A 24,079-nucleotide genomic window follows, 5' to 3' on the forward strand; every position below is an offset into this window, starting at 1 on the left:
CATAAAGCAAGCAAGCAAGCAGGATTCTATCTTCGTATCTTTCTCTCTCAAGCCGCCCGCCCACATTATTACCTCCGCACAGACACAATATAACCACCCATCCCCACACTCTTATCTACTGCGGCGCAATCAACTGCTCCTCCTTCGGCCACTTGAGCAGCACCGCCTTGTCCCCCGTGAGCGTAAACCGCACGACGACCTCTCGCTCATTATTCAGCGCCACCTCATACCGTCCGGGATACAGCACACGATTCCCCAGCTCATCCGTCCTGGCCAGACTATCCACCGTGACGGGGATCACCATCGTCTGCGACGACCCAGGCTGCACGGCACCCAGCCGCTCAAACCCAACCAGCCACTTATTCGGATACGGCGCCGGGCCCGCGGTGGTGGTATTCACAAAGGCCATGGCGGTGTAGTCCGACACTCTGCGGCCGGTGTTGGTGACATCCACCGTGAAATTAAACAACGGCATCTGCTCCACCAACTTGAACCCGGGGTGTGGGCGCGCCAGGACGTCGTCGATGTTGAACGTCGTCTGATTCGTGCTTCCCCCAGCAGCAGCAGCAGCAGCAGCAGCAGCAGCAGTGAAGTTCGTGTAGAACAGTCCGTGGCCGAACTCGTACACTGGCGTCCCCGTATACCACATGTACGTCTGGCCCGGGTTGGACCCGTTCGGGCGCAGGTTCATGTCAATGGCTGGGAAGACCTCCGCGTAGTCGGCCGGGTACTGCGTCGTGACGAGCCGGGCTGCTGGGGCCCGTTTGCCCGTGATGATGTCCAGGAGGGCCTGGCCGCCGGACTGGCCCGGGTAGCCGCCCCAGAGCAGGGCGTTGACGTTCTTGTTGGCCTTGAGGGCGGAGGAGTCGACCTGGCCGCCGCCCATCTGGAGCACGACGAGGGGCTTGCCGAGGTCGGCGAGCTGGGTGATGAGGGAGAGCTGGTTGGCGGGCCAGGTGATGTTTGCGCGGTCCTGGGTCTCGGTCTCGAGGGTGTTGTCGATGCCGCCGGCGAAGATGACCAGGTCTGCGGCTTTGGCGAGGGCGAGGGCGTCGGCTTGCGAGGTGGCCGTGGGGTCGGTGGTGGTGTTTGTGCCGATGGCGTAGCGGACGTTGTAGCCGGATTGTTGGAAGGCGGACAGCGGGCTGATCAGGTAGGGCGTCGGGCCGTAGTAGTTGCCCAGCATTTGGGTGGTGGCGTTGGCCCAGGGCCCGATGAGGGCGACGGTGAGGTTGTTGTTGTTGTTGTTGGTGGTGGTGGTGGAACTGCTGGCGAGGGGCAGCAGGCCGTCGTTCTTCAGCAGCACGATGCTTTGGGCGGCGGCTTCGTAGGAGAGGTTCTGGGCGTTGGTGGACAGCACGTCGGACCAGGTGATGTCGCGGTAGGGGCTGGATTTGGTGTCGAAGTAGCCGGCGCGGATGAGGTTGGTGTAGAGACGGGTCATGCCTCGCTCGAGGTCCTGGCGCGAGACTTCCTGCTCGTGGAAGGCCTCTTGGAAGTGGCGTGGGTAGGAGACGCCGCAGTCGATGTCGGTGCCGGCGCGGATGGAGTCGGCGGCTGCGGTTGATTCGTTGGCGGCGTAGCTGTGTGGGTTGAAGACGTTGTAGACGGCGCCGCAGTCGCCGGAGACGTAGCCGTCTTCGACGAAGTCGAAGGTGTCGCGCAGGAGGGTTTGCAGGAAGAAGGAGTTGGCGCAGCTGGGCACGCCGTTGACGGCGTTGTAGGAGCACATCACGCTGTGGACTTTGGCGTCGCGCGAGGCGACGAGGAACTGCGGGGTGTAGTACTCGGCCAGGTCTTGCTGGGTGATTTGCATGTCATTGCCGAGTCGCGAGTGGTTGCCCCAGTTCTCGATGTCGTAGCCGGCGTAGTGCTTGGCTGTGGCGATGAGCTTGAGCGGGTTGGCGTCCACGCCGCCTTGGATACCGGTGATATACTCGTATGCGTAGGTGGAGGCAAGACAGTAGGCGTCTTCGCCGGGGGTCTCCTGGCCGCGGCCCCAGACGGGGTGTCGGAAGGTGTTGATGTTGGGGGAGTAGACGTCCAGCCCGTAGCGGCCGGCGTTCATGAAGGCGCGGCCTTGCGTGGAGATGATGGTGGCAATCTCGTGGATCAGGGTGCGATTGAGGGCTGCCATTGTCGAGATGGGCTGCGGGAAGGACGTGGACCAGCTGAAGTCGCCGGCATCGCTGAAATCGGCGTGGGCGACGCCGTGAAGGGCTTCATTCCACACCTGATACGCGGGCAGTCCGATTCTGGGGGCCCCGTGGCCGGTGTTGCCGGTGTTGTTGACGAGCTCTTCGAAGGTCAGAAGGGAGACGAGGGCGGCGGCTCGATCATGGGGTTTCGCGGACGTGTCGCAGACGAGGGTCTTGCTCAGGGGGCCGCTTTCGCAGTCCGGAAAGGATGTACCACCTGTCTCCAGACATTCGGGGAAGAGGTCCGGGTTCGCTTCGACCTTGTAGTCGACGTAGCTTTGGTTTGCTTGCCCAAGAGCGGTCGGCAACACGGCCGCCAGGACGGCGACGATAGACGCAGCACCAGGCATACTGGCAATTGTCGGCGGTGCAGTGCTGGAGGAGCTGTACTTCGGTCGTGTAGCCCGGCCGTGGGCCTGGATTTATAGCCATTGGCAATTGCATTCCTCATGGCAAAGGGCATCTAGCTGTCTTCCTTCAGCTGGGTACGTCATGATCTCTGGGTAAAATGTCGGCAAAGCCACGGCATCTCCAATATTTTCACTCCCACCCCACAGATGAAGTCCCGAATCCAGCAAGTCCCGCAGCCGATCACCTCCTCCACGCGGGGATATTCCGATGTATGCATAACCACCCAACCCATTCAGGCTGAATTGCAGGGGTGCGAGCGCTGGCCTGACTCGGGGCCGGAGAAGCTGAACAATGCCGACATGATCCATTCTACGGCGGAGTTCGACATGGACATACATCCAAGGCCGGACAATCTTCGGATAACGGTGCTGAGTTGGCAATGCTCGGTTTCTCCTCTTTAGCCTGAAAGGATACACTGGCCCAGCTTCTCCATGCAAACTCATGGAGGAATAGTACGGCTTATGTGGGTAGAGTTCATCCCACAGCGATCTCAGTCTCGGGTAATAGAATCATTCCAAGGTGCCGAATTGGAGCCTAGTCAGGGTTTGTATTCAAGACTAGAAGAGCTTTGTAAGCAAGCCTACCAGTGTCGCTCTTTTTAGCGAGAAATATTAACGACACATCTTCCCCTGCCCGTGGATTTAGACTTATCGCAACTTATGAAGGAAGAAAAAAAGATTAAATCGCCGATATTGACTAGCTGCCCCGCGATAGGCCACAGATTCCGTGGGAAAATCTCTAGACGTCGCTGCTAAGCTTTTGATTCTAAATAGCCTCTTCGTATCAACTGCACGGACACTTCTTGTTTAACCCGTCATTGCGGCCATTGCTTTTCATGGCCGATGCTTACAATCCTTCGGCGCATTATCCCCCGAAATCCGACCCCCTCAATATTAAGTGTTTTTGCGAGAGCAACGTGACGAGGATGTCCCAATTCTAGGTGTTTTAAAAACCATGTTCTTAACTATTGCATAAAACGCCCTCCAAGTATGACGGCTGGTCCAAAAGACTCTACTACGAAGTGGATCAGCTATGGATGGGGTAAGATCCCCATGGCCTACCGTTCTGTGTGAGAACGGACCTTACAAGTAGGGTCAAAGACCTAGGGCCTATCGCGGGCTATATAGGGCATGTCATGTGAGTACAGCAATCGGAAGCATATCACAGCGAAATCTATGAAATCCTTACTTGGTCTTTAGGAAAGAAAATAGAATAAATAGTATATGGACCGCTAAACATGGAGACTAAAGTACATCTTCTGGACACCGCTGTTCAGCCTTACTATCCATAACCTCTTCCAAGTATGAGCATTCTTCAAGATATGAAGTCAAGCACTATGGTACCTTCCAGCAGATAGTATTCCATGAAATTAATAATAACAACTCGATGTATCACCTTCTATGAATGCTCTTAAATGTCGTGCGCAAGGGGCGATACAATGTATGCACACTTATACCCTCAACTGCTTGCAACAGACAACGTACAGCCATGGAAGAGTCAAACAACAATTCAGAACGTCGGGGAGAAAGAGATTCGCTCAGATCCTGTGCGTTCATGCATACCCCATGCGGTACCACATCCACAAAACCGCGCAAGGTGTGCATACCATGTCGGCCGCCTCGCACGTTCCAGCATTCCAACACCCCTGTCAACACAGGCGTCCTTGCAATTTTAAAGACAGGTAATATCAGAGACGCCCAAATGAAGTACAGCTACGTTGGCTTCACATTGCTTCGCCGGCGGCATTTACAGAGGTCTCTTGCATTCTGGACTGATACTCATATCCTAGACATCAACTCTTTCTATATTAGGATAGGACTGCTGTTTCATCCTTACTTCTTATAGCCACAGATCATCCCATTCGCGATGCACGGTGCCATCAGAGCAATCCAATAACCCTGGGAATCCTATCTTACATCTGAAATTGCATAGTTGCATTACGTCCATCGTCTCATCGACTTGCCTAAAAACTGGATCAATACAGCCAGTATAAAAAGTATGGCCTGCAGGATATTCGGCGCTAGCGATTCGCACTGCATCCCTAGATACACGCCATATCCACCAAAATAGAAGTACACCACGAAGAATGACCAGAGGGTTATGATGGGATGGACTGCAACCGTGGAGCAGAAAAAAAGGAATAAGATGAGCCAGTCTCCCTGCCCAGATACACGGAAAACCTCTCGCCATCACCACCTCCCTCTACATCCATCTATATACCCAATATCCAAACCACCATGGCCGAATTTATCCCACGCTGGCAGCAACCCAGCCACCCAGACCGCCTTCTAGTGGTCAAAGGCGACCAGCCCTACACATCCTCAGCGCGCTCCCTCGTCTCCCTGCCAGCCGGTGCCGTCTTCGCCAAAATCACCACCGCCACCCCTGGCGATCACGATACATACACCTCCGTCGCAACGGGCATAGGCTCCCGAATAGAGTTGAATTCAGACCTCGTCTACTGCAACCACTCCTGTGCCCCGAGTCTGGTGTTCGACATGACGAGATTCGAAGTCCGTGTGGCAGAGGACCGTCCGTTGGCTGTCGGGGACGAACTGACCTTCTTTTACCCGAGTACGGAGTGGGCAATGGTGCAGCCTTTTCAATGCGCGTGTGGAGCTGGCCTGGGGAAGTGCTTGGGGCGAATTGCGGGCGCGAGTCAGATTCATTCCTCGGTTTTGAGGGAGTATTGGCTTAACACTCATATCCAGCAGCAGTTACAGGTTCTTCCGTTGAAGGAGGTGAAGGAGGTCATACCACCTCCTACGGTTGAGGTTCGGGAGTAGATGGACATAGGATTGTCGGAGATACATTGAATGACGTGGTCTTCATGGGGCTGGTTTTAGAATTTGATGTTGAGCGAGTATCTAGACATTAACACTAAGCAGAATGGATTAGTATAGTTTTAGTCTTGGATGGACCAAGAATGGCTCTTATATCACTTCCTCTGGTCTAACTACAAGATGGGTCTAACGATTAGGGGTAGCCCTCAGAAGCCGTCATTGTGAATTAAACATACAACACAACTAGTGTCGGAAGAAGGATCCTTATGACTAGGGCTATGGTGTTCGCTGTGTTGTAGTCCTGCTTAGTGATTGATGAACGCCTAGCAACCACGACCCGATTATTGTACTGATCTTAGCGTGGGCAACAAGGAGTGATCAGAACATGTGAGGTTTTTGTTTTCCTTCTATTCTTAGGAAAGATAGGATGCAAGAGGCATATGGAGAGGCAGATATGGCAAAAAGTGAGTGTACAAAAGTGAGAAAACAAAAAGATATGAGCCCCACCCGATTTGAACGGATAACCTTTTGATCTGGAGTCACTGTGAAATTGTTAGAATAGGAAAACTCATGCAGAGTTAATAAGTGTAACTTACAACGCGCTACCGTTGCGCCAGAGGCCCAAGTCGATATTGACGTTGAAGCTTTTCACCTATGGGAGGTTCCAAGGAAGAACTATATGTAACAGGGAGTAACCGCACACTGAACGAGGGCGCATCGTAAGATATTTAAAAATGGATTGAAAAACAAAAAAAAAAAAAGAAAAAAAGGAGAAAGGAATGAATTCCCTCGCATTCTTGCTGAGTACTCCGTGAATGAAAGACGCTTACCTATTCTATCACCCATAGACCCTTACCTAGTTGACAGGGTATCGAGATTGGCCTTTGAAAGAGCTAACCAAAGACGCTGATGTTTAAATAGGCCTAGCGCTATGATTCCTTCAAGATCTCAGCCAGTAGTGAAGTAGTCTCTCAGGGCAAAAAAGTAGAAAAAAGATTTGAGCCCCACCCGATTTGAACGGATAACCTTTTGATCTGGAGTCACTGTGATATTTGTTAGAATAAAGAACTTCTGAGAGTGTAAATATGTTGGTACTTACAACGCGCTACCGTTGCGCCAGAGGCCCTAATCGGTGGCAATTATTTAAACCTTTGGATATAAGAGGGAAAGTATTGTAAAACCACGAACAACCACTATGGAGGCCATTTACAGCCGCATTTCCACCCGTAACTCTCACCTTAACCTGTGATATTAGCGCTCACCCTCGGTGAGTTAATGAGCTTCAACTCAAGACCATAACGACGCCGATAATGGCTTCCTCTGTAGCCAATCCAGCCGCCTTCCAGTTTCGACGACCTGACCAGGCACCATATAAGCTGTCTCTTGATCACATCTCGTCGTTTCTCTTTCTAATCCCTATCATCCTTGTCTAACCCTTGCTCTCCATCCTCCAAGTCGGATCATGAATACTCTTACACAGAAGAGCCTTTCTTCTTGATGATTGCACCTGGTCTTCTCGATGGAGCCCCCTCCTCTAATTTCGACAGGCATGAATACGAGACTGATCCCAGCCTTGCATATACGGAATATAGTGCGCGCCTAGGAGAAACTTATGACTGGTGTATCAATTAGCAGTGACAAGGCTAAGGACCACTAATGATGCCAATGAGACAGCTAGACGGGGCTCCCCATTGTCACGATTTCCATCGGAAATCGTGATTGGCTGTAGGTGCGAATGACCTGGTGGGCAAAATGTTTCCCTATGAAACCCCGATTATTTATCTTGCCAGCCTTACCCCAAACTCACTTTGCCACAATGGGTTCGAACATCCAGCATCTGAAAATTTAAGCTTATATGCAACGTAAACTGATTTCCTACTTAAATCTCTACTGAGCTCATTTGTACGCAAAGTCCACGGAGACAAACCGATCCTCTTCGAATCCTAATTTGCACGAATACTCTTCCTCTTGTAGTCGCGATCATGGTGGATATCGTTCCAGTTGCTGAATTTGCTCTCCAGAGAAGCAAGTCGCTTTGCCAGGCTCTTGAGCACCTTGAATCCCCAAAACAAGCCATCCGTGAGCTAAGATATGAACTTGAATCCTTAAATCAAGCCCTTGAAGCTTGTTGTCGAGTATTGGTGGACAACGAAGTACAGCTGATTGAATTAACGCTGCCATTATTTCGTTGTGGAACCGCATGCATGCGTTTTGAATTTGAAATCAACAGGCTTGTTCCAAAGTCAGAGAGCCAAAGGCGCAGTTTTCGTGATTGGGCCAGATTACAATATTTACAAGGGGATTTTGTCGACTTTAGACACACCTTGGCAGGCTACAAGGTGACAATAAACACAGCTATAGCATATGCAAATTTGTAAGTTATGTGTACCTTTTTGGATATAGAAGCAAGCTCACAGATTACCACTTGACTTAGGCGCCAAACTGCTGGTACAGCACATACTCTGAAGGAGTATAAACAGTATATTTCTGAAGCAAACTCTTACCTTGAAGACCAGCTACAACGAATTGAGGACAAACTACAAGCCCTTAATCAGGAAAGACAATCTTCTCGAGAACCGGAAAGTAATACGTTAACGGAAACCAAAGAAGAAAAACAAAGCATCAAACAGTGTCTAAACAGGTGTGCTCAAGTCTCCGAAATTGTTCAAACATTTGAAATCCCACAGCGCCAGAAACCTGATCGTGGAGAATTACCCCCGAGCCTTACTCCAGTCGAGAAAGAAATTCAGGATATCTTCACAAGATTAAGCGCGCTAAGACAGCGGCTCATTGAACTACACGCCCCATTAAAAGTCTCTGGAGAAAATCACGAATTAGGCAAAGAAAGGATAGGCTCAGACCTTGGGAGGGAGGAACATGACCGTATTCTTCAATGTCTGCGTGTCTGTAAAGATGCATCTCAGCTGGCAGACAACTCCTGTCCACGTATATCTGAGGGTTACACCTCTGCTGATCCCTCCCACTCGATGGTGGTGACAACACTGGGGGATCTAATGCGAGCAAGGAAAATGTCACCCGAAGCTAACCCAACGGAATTGTTTGGACAAATGTCTAATAAGTCGCTTCAGATGTTTTTGAGCGACAGTGAGAGAGCAGTTGTTCCAAACGAAGAACAGCTGAAAACATGGAAACAATGGGCGGAGCTAGAGCATCCAGGCACTCCGATAGGCATGGGGGACTTGGAAGACGCAAATGTTGGCCGGGAACGACTGAAAGATACTGAAAAACTGGCAGACAGATCTGGTACACATATAGTCAAGGACACTACTTCTCCTCGGGATGAGGATGACGATCCCTCTAGCACAACTAGCATGACTAACCCAGCATCTACATACATGGGCAGTGGTCTACTAGGTGAAACAGAACAGTTGAGCATGCAAAGGGTGGATGGTTGTCAACGTGTGCTAGGGTCTCAAGCTTCGATGTCCGATGCATCGTCAATGCCCCAAAGCCAAGAAGTGTTAACTCAACCAGAAGAATCTAGTTTTGCTGCTACAACTCTACTAGGCATACAAGAACAACAAATGCTTGAGCCTAAGCCGTCGTCTTCGCTGGATCGAACAACTTTGAATACTTTCGAACATGAGGACTGCATCTCTGTTGTATCTGACGATAATGACATCGCCTCTAAGACCGCAACGATGAGATCAAAGCTAGAAATCCTCGCTGTTAGGCACATTGCATCGTTCTTATACGAGCTGAAAGAGTTACGCCCACTGCACGAACAAGCCCTGAAGAAACTTGGGCCGAAACGTTTCCAAGAGAATTATCGACGAATCCTCAAATTCTACGTTCTGAAGCTGCGCAATGAAGCCCGAACTGCCATGCAAAATGATATAATTCGGGTCTTGAAATCTCGATTGAACCGTATTAACCTGGCCCGGCAGATAATAGATCTTATTCAGGAGGACAAAGACGATAGCACCAAACCGTTGGATAAGATAAGTTCACAACCGGTTGAAAAACAGTCACTTGAAGACTGGATAAGAAATACACATGGGATACCTGTAATAGATACTGTGGTTATCTCCAAGTTTGAAGGTTATGAACAATCCAGCGACGGAAGTGGCAGCGAAGATACTGAAGACGAGTACCGCGCCGAGGAGTTACCGCTTCCTAACATCACTCATGCTGACAGGTTCTTGCATACAGCCATCCCATTCCAGACACTACTTCTCGAACTAAACCTACTAGTCTTGCCGGCATCATTAAGGGAGGTGGTAGAGTCAACCCCAAAACATTTAATTCATATTTCGCCCGGGAATGACACGTCTTTAATGAATATGGCGAAGGGATTTATTGAAGATCACACCGCCTTCGAGTGGGATTGGTGGCCTCTGATGCCTCGAGTGCCTGACGTATCGCCTGGTAGATTGCGTCTTCAGTGGAGAGTGAGCAATCCCTTGGATGTGATTATGCCATTTTCAGCATTCTGAAGATATACAGTTTTGCGGGCACGCACTTTATAAAGAGATATCACCTGAAGATGCTGTTTCCATTCAGCAGACCCTGGAGTTAATTGGGGACCACCCACCGAAATGTTATTGTTGCGAGACAAAACCACTGACAAGAAAAGCACATCGTGTGAATTGGGCCAAGCTTCTTCGGCGCACGCGCCAATCAATTACCGAAATGTTGAGTTGGAAAGCCCCAAGCAGCTCGTTAGGGCAAACCTCGCAATCAACAGCACATCAACGCTATACCCCAGGAACTACAGTAACAGCTAATGCGTCTTCAGCAATCGCGCATGGCTCAACGGCCACAAATTCACCGCATTATTCTGCAGGAAGCAGTGATATTTCTGTGGGGCCACATGCTGGAAATACGAAAGCTATTTCCGTCAATCGAAATGGCAATCTTTCCTGGGTAGTTTTCGGTATTAAGGATATGCATGAATACGATGAGATTGAAAATATCGAAGCATCAAACCTGCTAAACGACCCATCATTCTTCAAAGAATTAAAGAAGAGACACGCCAAGCACCGTTGGTTTTTCCAACGCTGGTTCTCTCCCTATCGGTTTCGCTATTGCAAATTTGTTCAAGTAAAATATCCCGTCCAACAATAGTAGTTCTTGAACTAACTATACGAGTTTGAATCAATCAATATAGGCCAGGCTTACAGCGTCGGGGAAGCTCTACCTGATGAACATGGGTACACCAGCGACTATGAGTACCGTCCTAGACCCCCAAAGGCGGAAAACCCACTTATTAACCGCAAGCAGTTCTCTATCTATCTTCAAGCATGTGATGACCATTGCTATTCAGCTTATCTCCCTTCGTTTCTTCATAAATGCCGCCGTCTTCCCCATAGTCCCCGTATGTGGGAGCGCATCCCCAGGAAAAAGGGCCAAGCATTCGATACAAGTTTGAGTCAGCCGGGAGAAATTGCGTTCGGGGTTGAGGCCGGTTATGAAGTCTCTAGTACTATTATTTTCTTTTACCATGTCGTGCTGATAACCTCGGCCTTTGGCTTCTAGGTTTACTGGCTACAAAACCACCCAGAGGATTTACAGAATGCTTCGGTGCCATCTTCCACTGTCCTGGCGCTAATTGCGACATTTTGGGGTATTTTTGGACGGCACATTGAGATATCCTGAAGACAAGCGATGGCAACGTCATGAGGGTCACTCAGCCGAGGACATATTGATTAGTTTCATTGGGCCCGGTGGGAAGAATATAGTGGATTTCGTCGTATCATCTTTCAAAACACCATTTCAATCATGGTAGATTCAAGTTGGGATGGAAGGTGTTCAGAGCAACAAGGGGAGGAGATATCGCCAGGGCTCGATATTTTACAAGGCCGAAAGGTCATATAATTCGGGATCAACGACCCCGAATGTCCTGGGGGCATCTAGATAGTATACCGCCGTTACACCACCTGTCGACTATGTATAGAGGCTGGTCCGTAAGACTTGAAGGAAAGGAATGGCGAAAAGAAGATTAGAGTTTTGGTAAGGCCTAGACCAAACTATGTCCATTAAAGGTAAATGAGCGAAGAACTCGGGCGTTTACAAGGGCACGGGTAGAAGCAAAAAGCAAAAAAGAAATGAGCCCCACCCGATTTGAACGGATAACCTTTTGATCTGGAGTCACTGTGAATTTGTTAGAAGAAGTTCAAGGCATTGCTTGCTTTTTAAGTGTGTACTTACAACGCGCTACCGTTGCGCCAGAGGCCCAGTGCATGAAGAAATCCTTGTCTACTAGGTACTAACATGGAACTTACACCTTCCCCGGTACAGAAGAGCAACATCCACTTGCTGCCAATTGCCTCATGGTCAAACCCTCCGGTATCTTACTTTTACTATTTCCTGTTCGATCATCCTTTAAATTTTCTTCTTAATTTAATTGGATAGTTTGTCCGACGCCAATGCTTTGATCCAAAGAGAATCAGACGTAAGGAAGTATAGCTTGGCACTAACATATCTCAATCGGAATGAGAACTGGATATTCGGAGTCGGGCTAGTAGTTATGTTAGATTGGTAGGAATTAAATATATGTGAGTAGGTATCGCAATACCCAGGAAGTAGTTGCTCTACTGCCTCTATACTACCGTATCCAGCTTAATCGGTGGATGTTTGACAACTATATATTCTTCAGGCGAGTGGTATATTTATTGTTCCATCTTCAATTACACTGCCATCATGTACAGCACATATTGGGTATCTTGGTAATCTATTCCCCCTTCACGAGCACTCCCCTGTATCTCATCTTGCCATCCCTAAGAACCTGCATGGCCTCTTCTATACCCTCCACAGTCAACGGGAATGTCATCACCGTGGGCACGATCTTATGTCTAGCGACAAACTCCAGAAGAGTACGAATGCCCTTCCGAGAAGCGACCAGGGATCCCTGGATACGGACACCCTTGAAGAGGACATCCAGCATGGGAACAGGGGAGGGCTCAAATGCGACCGTCAATGGGTAGATGCTACCATTGGTGTCCATCAGAGGCATGAGGCTGTTCCGAGTTAGCAAATACCCAGAAACAGATATAAACAGGGCCAAGACCTGGCCAGATCCTATCTGAGCCAAGCCCTGGAAAGGTAACTTACGAAGGATAGCTAACAGAGCCACTTCCACACAGCAGCAAATGCTTAACAGGCTTGAAATCCTTGATAGGCTCCCCGGAACGGAAAACATGATACTCGGAGGCACCATACTCCATGGCCTCCGCTCTCTTAGCCTCAGAGCTGGAAAGAACGACAACCTCGCAGCCCAATGCGACAGCAAGCTTGATAGCGATATGGCCGAGGCCACCAATGCCCATAATAGCGACGCGGTCGGTTGAGCAAATACCAAACTCAGTCAGGACAGTCCACACAGTTGCACCGGCACACATAAGAGGGGCGGCATCGACCGAGCTGACCGTCTCTGGGATGGGGTAGACGCAGTTGACGTCCCAAACGGCTCCGTAGCTGAAGGTGCCATTATCAAAGTCGTGGAAGCCGTATTGCTTCTGGTTGCGGCAGAACTGGTCCCAGCCTAGGTTGTATTAGACGGTTGAGTTGGCTAGGATTGCAGAACCACTTACCAGTCTCACAGTTATCGCAAGACGTGCAAATGCTATGTGTGTATCCAAATCCAACACGGTCTCCCACCTTCACCGAGGTAACACCGGGCCCGAGAGCCTTGATGATACCAATACCCTCGTGCCCAAGCACCTGGCCTGATTTCAGGTAGTGTTCATCTGTCCCGCATAGGCCGGAATGTGTGGTCTCAATAAACACTTCGTTGTATTCTAGGGTGCGCGTTGTCTTATCGGCAACAATCTTGCCCTCAGGGGAGCCACGGAAGACATCGAATGTGACGCTCATTTTAGTTAATATTATGATATGGTTATTTGTTGAGAAACGTATATCGACTAAAGCTGATATAAAAACGAAAGCAAGAATAAATCTACCTGCTATAGTTCGAGGTCTGAACACTTTATGTACACCGACTCATCGAGTTCCATCGTTTTGAACAACCGTTGAACTCCAAACTGTTCTCGGCGAGCAAAAGCCGACAGCCCTAATCTAGCATACATACTACTAGTATTTACCCATGCCGCTTTTCATGTCTAGTGGATGCGGAGCACATTGAGATGAAGGAACGTTAGCCCGTGGACTATGATCCACGGAAAAGTGGATGTACCCGCCCTTCTGGGTACGCACTAGACTCGATACTGCAAATCTCTGCAGTGTGCTATCCACCCGAACCAACGAACAGAACCTTTAAAAGTCTCCGAAAACATCTCCAACGGGAGAACTGAAAGCCCGTCGGCTGTTCATTCTGCAAGTTTGCGATCGATGTGGTCTATAAAGTCTCCGAGCGATCGGGTAGCTAGAATAAACCACCATCTTTCCTCGGGCAAGTCTAGCCCGGGATTTGAACATTAGTGAGATCAGATAAAAGTTTTTGAAACTAGACCAGATTTAGAAGTTGATGGGGGTGCGACCTTTGCCTGGAAGACACGATTGGATCTTTCATGGTCATATTGGGGAGTCAAAGAATGTCGACATCCCGAAGGCGTGTCTCCGCTAGCCAAAGCATATGAGATTAGAGTATCTTCGGACGTATGTGATATTTTACGTCTTGCTGAAACATGCAGATTGATATCGCAGTTCCACTATCATCCTTGTTTTAGTTCAGACCCTGTGTGGAGATGACGATGTAGGGAAAGAGTTTGCAATATTTCGTGTGCTAACTCACAAGTAATCAAAACGACAGCTAAACACCAAGCGCTTGAATATAACACCTTAGGCAATATATAGTCAACGCCTCTAATCACTATAGTATCAGTACCAAGAGTTGGAGAAATGTTCTATCTGCTCTGCCTATACGCTAGCATGGTACTCTAGGTTGTCAAGGTTAACGGAGCATGAAAGCAAATATATTGATGACAAGACGTACTTCAAACAGAAACTGGTGCAATACATAGGAGAGTGACAATTTGTTTCTATAAAAGAAAGACAAACCCAGTGAACCCGAAATAAAGCCTTAGAAATGTAGCATTCTGGCCGTAAATAGACACTAAATCCAGAGATCCTCGGACATCTAATCGAATAGTCCGATCAAGTAGGGCACCCCACTCCTTACTGACTCCCATGATGCTTGATGACTTGAACATAAAGCCCATCCTTCTCAAAGCTCGCTTTAGGCCTTCGGGATTCTTGGCCGAATTGAGTTTGTTGATTGTCCATATCAGCCAACAGGCTGTTAGCCTTCCTGATCAATACCGCCTGGACTTCGCCGTCACTGCATTTCGCGGGAAGATCGATACTGACTTGTACCTGGGTGTAAGAGTGTCGTGCAAAATCAACCCTCGTCGAACTATATTTATCGTTGAGAAGCTTCAAGTTCGAGAGAGTGAAGCAAACGTCTTCCGGGGTGGGATTTTGCATTGTGTTCTGCGCCTGCAGAAACCCTCGGCTCACATATGCCTGGATCGTGGCTCGCTGTGTATTCCCATGCTGAGACCATATTACATGCTGCGCAGCCTCCTCTCCTAGGGAGCTATCGAACTTCATTGGGCCATTGACAACGTGGGCCCGTGCGAGTAGACTGTCCGGAGTCACATCATCGTTAAAGGAGTGGGCGACACAGAGCTGAAGAAGTAGTCCAAAGATGGTCACTTTGAGCAGGGTTTCCTGGGCAAACCAGGCCCGTAGGGAGCTTAGGGCTCTCATGGTATCGAGGGTTGGGCAACTGAAGAGACGAAAAGTATTGCGTTAGATGATTTTGTAAGAGGGAATTCAGGCCTTATATATCTTATCCCATTGACAACCCTTTCCGGAGGGTTTTTCGAGATATAACACAGAAGACTGATGGGTTGACAATTTGAGATAGTTATTCACTTTCAATTAATAAAGCATTTGAGTTTCTTATGGCTTTCTCTGGGGTTTCTTAGCTTTCAATGAATAATCTTAGTTTGTTAAATTGATGCTGTAGTTTTCTAAGACAAAGATTGACCCAACCCTGCGTTGTAAACACACTACACTTGTTACCCAACTTTTGTCCTCTGTAAAAGGGAAGTAGTTATTGAGGCATTAAACCAGAAGGCTAGAACATTCAAATAGGATTGCCCCGGCCGCATCCTAGCAAGGCAGCTCCAGAGGTTATAGACTAAGAATCAAGTGCAACACAGACTAGAATGTTAAGGAATGAATGCTGTTCCAGCATCTCAAGGTTGGTGAAACGAGACACGAGCACCGGGCACCTTAAGGAAAGAAGGGTTCTCTTAAAACTACTGGTAAGCCTAGGGGCTGAGGCTCGTAGTTGTACATTGCACATTTTGGGTAATGGTACCAAAGCGTTACCTTCTTTGTTTTGCTGCCTTGGCTGTTTTGGACCTATTATATCTCAATTAATCGCCGAGGGAATTATCAAAAGCTATGGGCTTTGAGCTGGTTGCTCTGCCAAGCTGTCGACACTATGTACCTAGTCCTGTCATTCAAATGATGACGCTCGTGGGCTTTTGCGGCGCTTCATCCACCAGTATGGATCTGTTCCACTACGGAATGTACCTGCTGCCCACTAGGGCTCACCTTTCAGTTGGGTTTGTGAGAATATCTCCTTTACAGACGTAAAACCTTAAGTGCATCCAAACTAAATGGCGCTATTCATCTCGTTTTCGCTGTTTACTCGGACCAAAGGGCCTGTCGGGCGTTGGTGGGGAGTACTACCTTATTTTCCGCCTCCCCCAAAGCTTGAAGTGTACCACCTCGCATATAGATTAACAGAGCATGGCCCATAGAAATGATATAATATCAACAACATATAACAGCCAGGATTTGTTTAGAGAGCAGTACTAGCTGCTATACATTACCAAGTCTTAGAGGATCTGTCTCGGTTGCCGGAGATATCATTTCGACAATGATATCACCTGTTTCTCGAGCCCTAACCAAGACCGTGGTAAGAAAATCATGGCATGGCGTATTGTAATGTAATATTGATACACCTGACACCGCGAGACCTACCTTCAGAACCGTCGTCTTCTGGTGCGAAGACCATGTGACAACTGCATATACGACGTGATCATCTTGATCACTTTCTTCTATATAATAGTAAGTAGTGAGAAGCTACATGCAGGCTATGTCCTCAGAGCCATGGGATTTACTAGGATTATAAAGATTTACTCTTCCTGGGCTAGCGCTTGGCAGGTCTAGGTGACTTAAAGGTGAATAAACAACCGGCTACCTGAATACTTTTTTGTCGTCGAACCCATGTCGCAAATGACTCGGTCCTACAAGGCAATAAGTTAAAGGTTGCTATCAAGATACTCGTTATGATATACTAGTAGACCAAACCACTATAGAAGCCAAGTTAAGATGGACAGATTTACCCCTCATTTCCCCGCTCTCAACCCCAATTCTCGTCTACATCCCTGCACCTGCACTGGAAGAGCTCCAATAACCTCCCACAGGAACCCTTTGGCTTCATCTCTATAGGGCTCGAGTGGCTCTAGCTTCCTGTAGGCTTTTCCCGCAGGTTCACACCTTATTTCGTGGTATATCCATCTACCTGAAGGCCTCCACCACTACCACTCATCCCCCCACGGCAGCGGGATTGCGCTTTCTTCTACTAACCTATCCGTGATCGGCATGCCAGCGGATCCCAAGCGCGAGAGGCTGCGTACCCGACACGCCTGCCTCAATTGTCGGTCAGTCTTGCCCTCCCACTTACAACAGGTCTCTCACTCCGACTTTTTGGAATCTCACATCTAACAGGAAGAAGAAGACCCGGTGTCCGGGTGAGAAGCCGGCCTGCTCAACCTGTGTCCGGCTGAAACAGTCATGTACCTACATGACACCGGCTACGCACCAAGCGGTATGGAGAAACCCGCATACCCTGTGGCAAGGGATTCTTCGTTGACCCCGTCAACAGGATCGACTAGCACACCTGGAAAAAAAGATCGATCTTATTTTAAACGGCAGCGAGCGGCGAGTTTCTTCTGAGCAGCCCGATCAAGAGGTCTTCATCGTGCCGCCGGAGGCCCCTTCTAAGGCGCCGCAAAACGACAAGCCCAATGAAACTACGCCTCGCTACAATCAAACACATAGTTACCAATCACAGCCTGGTCCAAGCTATGCCATGAAAGAAGTGCCCTCAGTCGAACTGCAACAAGCAAAGCTGGAGATTTCTCAATCCACCATCGTCAAGGCGTTCGACCTTTACTTTGAACTCTTCCATAGACAGCCTATATGGTGTTTCGATCACCAAGACCTGGACAACTACTCGGAGATTCCTTCGGAGGTTACCTGTAGCGTCTTGGAACTGACATCACGATTTTCGCGACAGCATGACCAGCCAGCCTATGGCGATAGTGCTAGACGCTCTATTATGCATCGAATTACAAATGGCACGGTAGAGCTCGAAACTATTGAAAGTCTTTGTTTACTTTCATACGCAGCCTTTATAGGTATGGATTAGCTCGCTGATTGTTTAGTCTCGGATTCTAATACGAAGAAGATGGCGATTGGGGTCAGGGCCAATTTTACCTTGGCCTTGGCTTTCAGCTTTGTCGGTCTGCCAGGATCGACCGCGAGCTGACATCCCCGGCCGAAAATCCTCCCGCCGCCGAGCGCAAGAAGAAACTTCTCTGGAGCCTTCAATCGCTGGAGCAATTTTTCTCGGAATCGGAAGGTATTCTGGGAACCGCGCCCGAGGGTTGGCGCCGATTCTATATTTCGACCAGTGCGGACTCAGCATTTCCCCGCGATCCTGGGTCATCCACCTCATCTGACATCGGCATCTGGACCTATTCAGCATATTTCGGATGGGTGTGGAGTAGGGTCAGAGAATATGTCTCTGAGTGTTTCCATAATCAGATGACCGAGCCCTGGCGACTCGATTCAATGTATGCCAAAGTACTGGCCGATATGACCGAAATCGAGAACCAGGTTCCCTGGTGTCATCGATACGATTCAGCAAAGTTTTACGAGCGTCGAGCAGATGAGATCAGTCTCCACAGAGATTACTGGATACCGTGGATAAAATTACAGTTCACATGGCATACGAGCTTGATTGTGTTAAATCACCCATTTCTCTACATTATGGCATCCCAGCATCAGCCTAACCTGGCGATCCCAAACACCTTCTGGAGGAAGTCCTCCGAGCTGGTCCTACTACATGCCACATGGATTGTCCGTATGATTGACATGTCTCTAGAAAAACAGATCAAGCTTATTGATCCCTTCTATGCGCATGCGGCCGCAATCGCAGCTACAGTACATCTCTACTTTTGCTGCGCGGCCGATCCTCGACTGAAACAAAAGTCCAAAACAGACTTTGTGAAGTGCAAAACATTCTTGAAGAGATTTGCATGGTTTTCCCCTGCCTGTGAAGCCCTGGTATGTTTTTCACACACACACACACACACACTAGATAGAGACCAAGGCCAATGCTAATAGCCCAGCTCCAATCGTTGGACAAAATAACAGAAATAGCATCTGGCTCAGATCGCATGGATGATGACTGGACACCAACCAGAATCTATCTCAGCATCCCTTTGATGTGGGGCATTTTGCAGTTCAATGTCTCACCTGCCCAAGGCGTATCCTCCAAATCAGCCACCTTACTACACTCCTCTCTTACTTCCACCCCCTCTAGCAAGGAAGCAGAGCATAGCCAGACCCTTGAGATCAGTGTTACGACATCACCGCCACAAGTGATGGTTGACCCTGCCGCGGGGCACAATGCCAGTCTGCCGCCATATATGATCACTGTGTCTTCATCACAGGATTCCCCTAACGGCACTCCTATGCGAGATATTCTGGTTCCACCTGCGGATAGCCTCATGTTAAATACTCCGTGGCTATGGGCGCATCTTTCCCAGTTTGGTGATATGGACGCTACGGCTGGCTTCGAGCCAGACCCTGCTGTTGGTGAGAGTTTTCCTACGTGGTGGAATTTAGGAAATTTTTAAAAAATACTTTTACATATTCATGCCACAGTGATTTATGATTCATGTGCCGGCAGCCAATAGAAGACTTATCGCTACGTCGAGAAGTTGGGTAGACTTCCCCACGCATCAGATCTCTGATGGCATCGCAAGCCATTCAGCCGTTGGTCCGACATTTGACCAATGGTTTTCCGTGGAGGGAAAACAACGTCTCTATTTAGAAACCTATGGAATCGTCGTTGAAAATGACGGCCTCCTCGTACCCGTGATCTTGGGGAGTGCTTCCATGACAATCGTTACTGAACCTGGCATTGAATCGCATGGACCAGTTGGTCTAACGGTTTCGGTGAAAATGCCGACCACATGAACGGTCGGGATCAGATTACCTGATTTGGAGAATAACTTATCATGCAATGAGTTTGGAAACAGGAGCAGATCACAGATGCTGCCTAGTGTATGGTTTATCTAGGTTGTCCCAGTAGCTCTACCCACCTGTTTACTAACCTATTGGCCTTCCGAACTTCTGCTATTGTAGCGCATGTGGACTGAAAGAAATCTTTACTCGAGAGGAGCCTTGTATAATGCTGTTAAGATACGACTAGTGGTTGCTAGTTCATAGTTAAAGATCCCATTCTGTTCACATGGCCGAACAAAAGAAGACTAGATATTAAATAGATACAAATCACATTCGCCTGGACTATTCTCCTGCAAAGGCCCCACAATCTCTTATCTCGGAGGAAGAAATCAATCCAATGAATTCACTTCTCCTGTGACTTGGGCTCAGCTAGCACTGGAACCTCAAGTCCAAGCAGGCCAAATCTGCTTTCCCGCATCCTTCTCACGATCAAAGTGCTCATACAGAAGGTCTCGTACAACAGCTTGGAAATATAGCGGCCCCTTCTCCATTCTGGGATGAAGCAGACCATTGACAAAGACACCCCTACCGATATTCTTCTGTGCCTCAGAACAGAGATATTTGTCTTCGGTCATAATTCGCTTATACATCTCATTGATCAACTGGAAATCCTCCTCGCTGGAGTGTTTATTCCGGTACACTTCGTAGCGCATCTCGCAGGTGGTGGGTGAGGTCGGGACAACTCGTTGCATAAAGAAGAAATGCGGCCTATATTTCGATATCCCTCGGTTAGCATTAACAATATGACCTGGCAAAGAGCTCGATGAGCACTGACGTTACCGTCATGGACGCGTTGGGGAAATAGTAGGTGCTGGCAATCTTCAGACCCCGTTCGATTTGCTCTGGCTTGGTGTTGGCAAAGTGAACGATCGACCCGTCCACAGTGTCAACTGAATAGGCTTCGAGATCGGCTATTGATTGTGCGTCAGGATGTGCCGTCGGGCAGTGGTAACACCTATCCCACTCAGTTAGGGCTTTGAAAGCTTTCCATAAGTGCAGAGGCCAGGCTAAGAAGAAAAATATCAGGGACGTTACTCGTTATAGTTATCCGCAAGAATCTTCCAGTTATAAGGCCCATCCATCCCCCAGATGTGATCAAAACGGTAATCCTCGAAGTTGACATCTTCGAATCGAGGCTGCAGGTCGATACCTTTGAAATCCTTCTCCCACGAGATCTCAGGCTGCTTGCCAGCGTCCATGTTTACCCAGATAAAGCCATTCGCATCCAGATGGACATGGAAAGTTCTGGGTTTGGTGTTGTCTTCGCAACCCCCGGAGATTAAGGCTTGTGCCAGTTCATCGGTAAAATCATGAGACCATATATCATGGAATGCCTGTATGTGTCGACCATGGCCTCGGACAAGAATAAAGGGATACCCCGCACTATTGTAGCGAGACCAACTACCAGTGTCGGGGAGTCGTAGTATGTGCGTGATGAGTAACCATTTCTTGGAGAAGATTGCCCGTCGTTCAAGCTCGTAGAGCTCTGGTGATGTGTACCATACAGCGGGAAGAGCTCTTACAGCGGTCTTCTCCGGAGACACCGGGCATATGTTGTCATTTGTGGTCGCTTTGACACCCAGGAAGTTCTTTAATACAGAAGCCATCGTGTATAGGGCAAGGCTTGTTAACCTAATATTGGAATAATGAGGCGAGGGGTTTACAAAACTGTGATACAGAACTTAATTGCTCGGGTACCAAACTCGATATCATTTCCCTCCTGTACTATGTAGGTTTATATATCCACGAGAAACCGGACCTAGTTATCCGCTGCCGGTGACAAACCCCTTTGAAAACCAGTAGGCCCACCGATCACAAGATCGGACTCAACTACTATACAACTGACTGCGCTGTGGTTCATGGCTGGCTTGGAAGTGCCTCGAATCAGCCACGTCCGAGAATACCGGCTCACGGTCCATGCGGCCGAATCCAAGGATGCCAACAGGTTTATCGGCTCCTCCACCGATGAGAATCAGGAATGGTGCTGCTTATTATGGTCAATGTTGGGTCTCTTATCCTCAATGTTTACGGAGTTGACCACGTGAGCGGGCCGGACGCCGCACTTCTATGGATCGTTATGATAGCCTGCATATACTGGGGCTTATCCAAGGGGTTAGCTGTCGCCTAGTTATAGGAGGCAATGGAACGGTGCGATATCGTATTCGTCAGAAGTGCTGCGGCTTACCAGGCCGTCCTTGAAGGTGCCAGACTGATCCCACGCTAGTTCTTGATTGAATGGCCATGGTTTACACTCTACTAATGCTAGTTTTGCAAGATCTTTGCATATTAGGCCATCAGATCAAGTCTCAGATACCGTTGCAAGAGGGGTAGCTAGAGCCTAGAGGAGGTAGAATAGCATGGCAATTTTATATTATTTTGATTCTGAGGGTTTGTCGACCACAAATTGATTGAAATCAGTCTGATTCTCTACAGGTGTAACTCCATATATGAAGCTCTACATTCTCCTGATCGAGCCTCGGTTCACAGCATATATGTATATGAGATGACAGTTCTATCAAGGCTTATATAGCAGTAGTGCAGCGGTAATGTTGTAGAAGATGCTAATATGCCAATGGGAAGAGTTGCAGTGCGTAGGAAACGCACGCCGTAAGCCCTGAAATAGCGCAGATCATATATATGAGAGTATTAAGTAAAGGTGAAATCATCGATCGAGTGGACTCCCTCCATAAATTGAAATCAATTTCTATGGATAATCATCCTATGGCGCGGTGGAACTTGGTCTTCGTTCCCACCATGATCGATCGATAGCACGGCGCCGGGCCATTAAGAACACATGCAGCTGTGGGCTCAGATCTAAATCATTATGAATATTCTATTTTGAATTGGCTTTGAAAATTTAAAAACAAAAGGTAGAGGAGTAGAACGACATGTGTGAAAAATAAGTTCACAACATTCGTAAGCGTCATACCCAATTTTGTAAACGTCATATTTCTTCCGACCCATATGTAGTCACTATACTCGTACTATAGACTCGGTTCTATATAATCTATTATTCGGGTTTTCTACTATTGTGTACGTTATTTGAAGGAGCCCAGCTGCGGAAAGCATATTGTTTATTAAGACTTTCCTCTTGGAATACATGATTCAGTCATGTCTTTCCAACAGCCTCTACTTACTTAGGCTTCCGAGAGTCTTCACTTAAATACTATCAAGTTCTCCACAAGGCGATCGTAAGTCTGGTTCCCTTTCGCGGGTTTATCCACGTCTGATCGCCGCAAACAGATAGTATAGCACCCGCTCAACCGTGGTCCTGGAGCCGAGCCTCCGGGACGTCATAACGTTGCTCTGGAATGTTGTATTCGAGCTTCAACTGGTCGAACCACTCATTGATAGGACCCTCCGTTTGTCTGTTTATCTCGGTGCTGCCTCATGCACTCTTCTAGACTGCAAAGGCAATGAAAAATCTGACTTATATAAACTAAGCCGTATACCCGTTGATTCCCTAAATACGCCACTCTACAGGAAGTGCACAGCCCCCTGAGAGCTCGGAGCAGCAATACTGACATCTGGTATATTCCCTGAAGCTAACAGTCCAACATGTAAGCTTATCCGGTACAACACCAGTGCTAGTTTCACCACTAAACCTTTAGACAGCCAACATGCTTCTTCGGTGCTCTCTTGTTCTCATCGGCCTAACCGCCTTTGTTTCAGCACAATGCAAGTTGCCAACTACGCCGGTGAATTATATAGTAAGAAACAACTGCTGACACCCTGGGATATAGACGATTCGCCTTGCGGAAGTGCTAAAAGCTGCATCTCGCTTTGCCCGAATCAAGATTTCTTCCCTATGATCGACTCATGCGACACTGACAGCGACGGAACGCCTGACTGCTATGTCAACTTTTATTGTGCTTAGCCTAGCGGTCACCCAATGTAAAGATAGTTTAATCTGGTATTCTATTTCCTTGATCCAGCTTTCCTCTGCATAAACCAGGTGTTCATATAAATTTAGACGCTTCATGATATTCTCTCCTCTTCAACCATCAAGAAGTTAGAGCAGGCTCGGTAAGTTCTGATTGATCTACCATTTAAATTACAGCCAGCCTGAGGGAAGCTTAACTGAAGAGGTGCTATGGGTAGGTATTAGGGCTTGCTGAGCAAGCACTGGTCATATATGAGACTCACACAACGCACAGGACCAGTTACTGGTATGGTGACACTTTGGCATATAATCCGTTTCCGCGCTTGTCCTCTGCTCAGTTAAAAGATACTATCCTGAAGTTGATTGTTCAGTTCTTTAGCACAATCGATTGACACAGATATTACTGTTTAGGTGTGCAATTACCCGCAGAACGTAGGGCACCTCCTTCAACACCTACTAGACTAACAATCCGCTCGCCTTATATA

The 24,079-nt window shown here is 48.3% G+C and overlaps 7 protein-coding genes across 7 annotated transcripts; 3 read left to right on the forward strand and 4 right to left on the reverse strand.

The window, feature by feature from the left end:
• Positions 1-115: 115 nt before the first annotated feature.
• xlnD (beta-xylosidase XylA) lies at positions 116-2,548 on the reverse strand (the record flags this gene model as incomplete). Its single annotated transcript, XM_022531157.1, has 1 exon — positions 116-2,548. One exon carries the CDS (start codon positions 2,546-2,548, stop codon positions 116-118), a length of 2,433 nt encoding a protein of 810 aa, XP_022392978.1.
• A 2,298-nt stretch (positions 2,549-4,846) lies between these two features.
• ABOM_004028 (galactose-proton symport) lies at positions 4,847-5,395 on the forward strand (the record flags this gene model as incomplete). Its single annotated transcript, XM_022531158.1, has 1 exon — positions 4,847-5,395. One exon carries the CDS (start codon positions 4,847-4,849, stop codon positions 5,393-5,395), a length of 549 nt encoding a protein of 182 aa, XP_022392984.1.
• Positions 5,396-7,374: 1,979 nt separating this feature from the next.
• ABOM_004029 (uncharacterized protein) lies at positions 7,375-9,849 on the forward strand (the record flags this gene model as incomplete). Its single annotated transcript, XM_022531159.1, has 2 exons — positions 7,375-7,766; positions 7,827-9,849. The coding sequence occupies 2 exons, from the start codon at positions 7,375-7,377 to the stop codon at positions 9,847-9,849; spliced, it is 2,415 nt and encodes an 804-aa protein (XP_022392983.1).
• A 2,237-nt stretch (positions 9,850-12,086) lies between these two features.
• ABOM_004030 (NAD(P)-dependent alcohol dehydrogenase) lies at positions 12,087-13,228 on the reverse strand (the record flags this gene model as incomplete). Its single annotated transcript, XM_022531160.1, has 3 exons — positions 12,087-12,372; positions 12,467-12,896; positions 12,946-13,228. The coding sequence occupies 3 exons, from the start codon at positions 13,226-13,228 to the stop codon at positions 12,087-12,089; spliced, it is 999 nt and encodes a 332-aa protein (XP_022392920.1).
• Positions 13,229-14,488: 1,260 nt separating this feature from the next.
• ABOM_004031 (uncharacterized protein) lies at positions 14,489-15,082 on the reverse strand (the record flags this gene model as incomplete). Its single annotated transcript, XM_022531161.1, has 1 exon — positions 14,489-15,082. One exon carries the CDS (start codon positions 15,080-15,082, stop codon positions 14,489-14,491), a length of 594 nt encoding a protein of 197 aa, XP_022392921.1.
• Positions 15,083-16,996: 1,914 nt separating this feature from the next.
• ABOM_004032 (Zn(II)2Cys6 transcription factor) lies at positions 16,997-19,320 on the forward strand (the record flags this gene model as incomplete). The annotated part of the gene is made up of 5 exons (XM_022531162.1): positions 16,997-17,083; positions 17,133-17,222; positions 17,280-17,814; positions 17,865-18,745; positions 18,811-19,320. 5 exons carry the CDS (start codon positions 16,997-16,999, stop codon positions 19,318-19,320), a joined length of 2,103 nt encoding a protein of 700 aa, XP_022392918.1.
• Positions 19,321-20,094: 774 nt separating this feature from the next.
• On the reverse strand, positions 20,095-21,378 carry ABOM_004033 (aromatic ring-hydroxylating oxygenase subunit alpha; the record flags this gene model as incomplete). The annotated part of the gene is made up of 3 exons (XM_022531163.1): positions 20,095-20,419; positions 20,487-20,666; positions 20,747-21,378. Coding segments are annotated over 3 exons (1,137 nt in total), but the record flags the coding sequence as incomplete, so codon positions are not given.
• Positions 21,379-24,079: the final 2,701 nt, after the last annotated feature.

Source organism: Aspergillus bombycis, assembly GCF_001792695.1.
Source record: "Aspergillus bombycis strain NRRL26010 chromosome Unknown contig00010, whole genome shotgun sequence".
Classification (NCBI taxonomy): Eukaryota; Fungi; Ascomycota; class Eurotiomycetes; order Eurotiales; family Aspergillaceae; genus Aspergillus; species Aspergillus bombycis.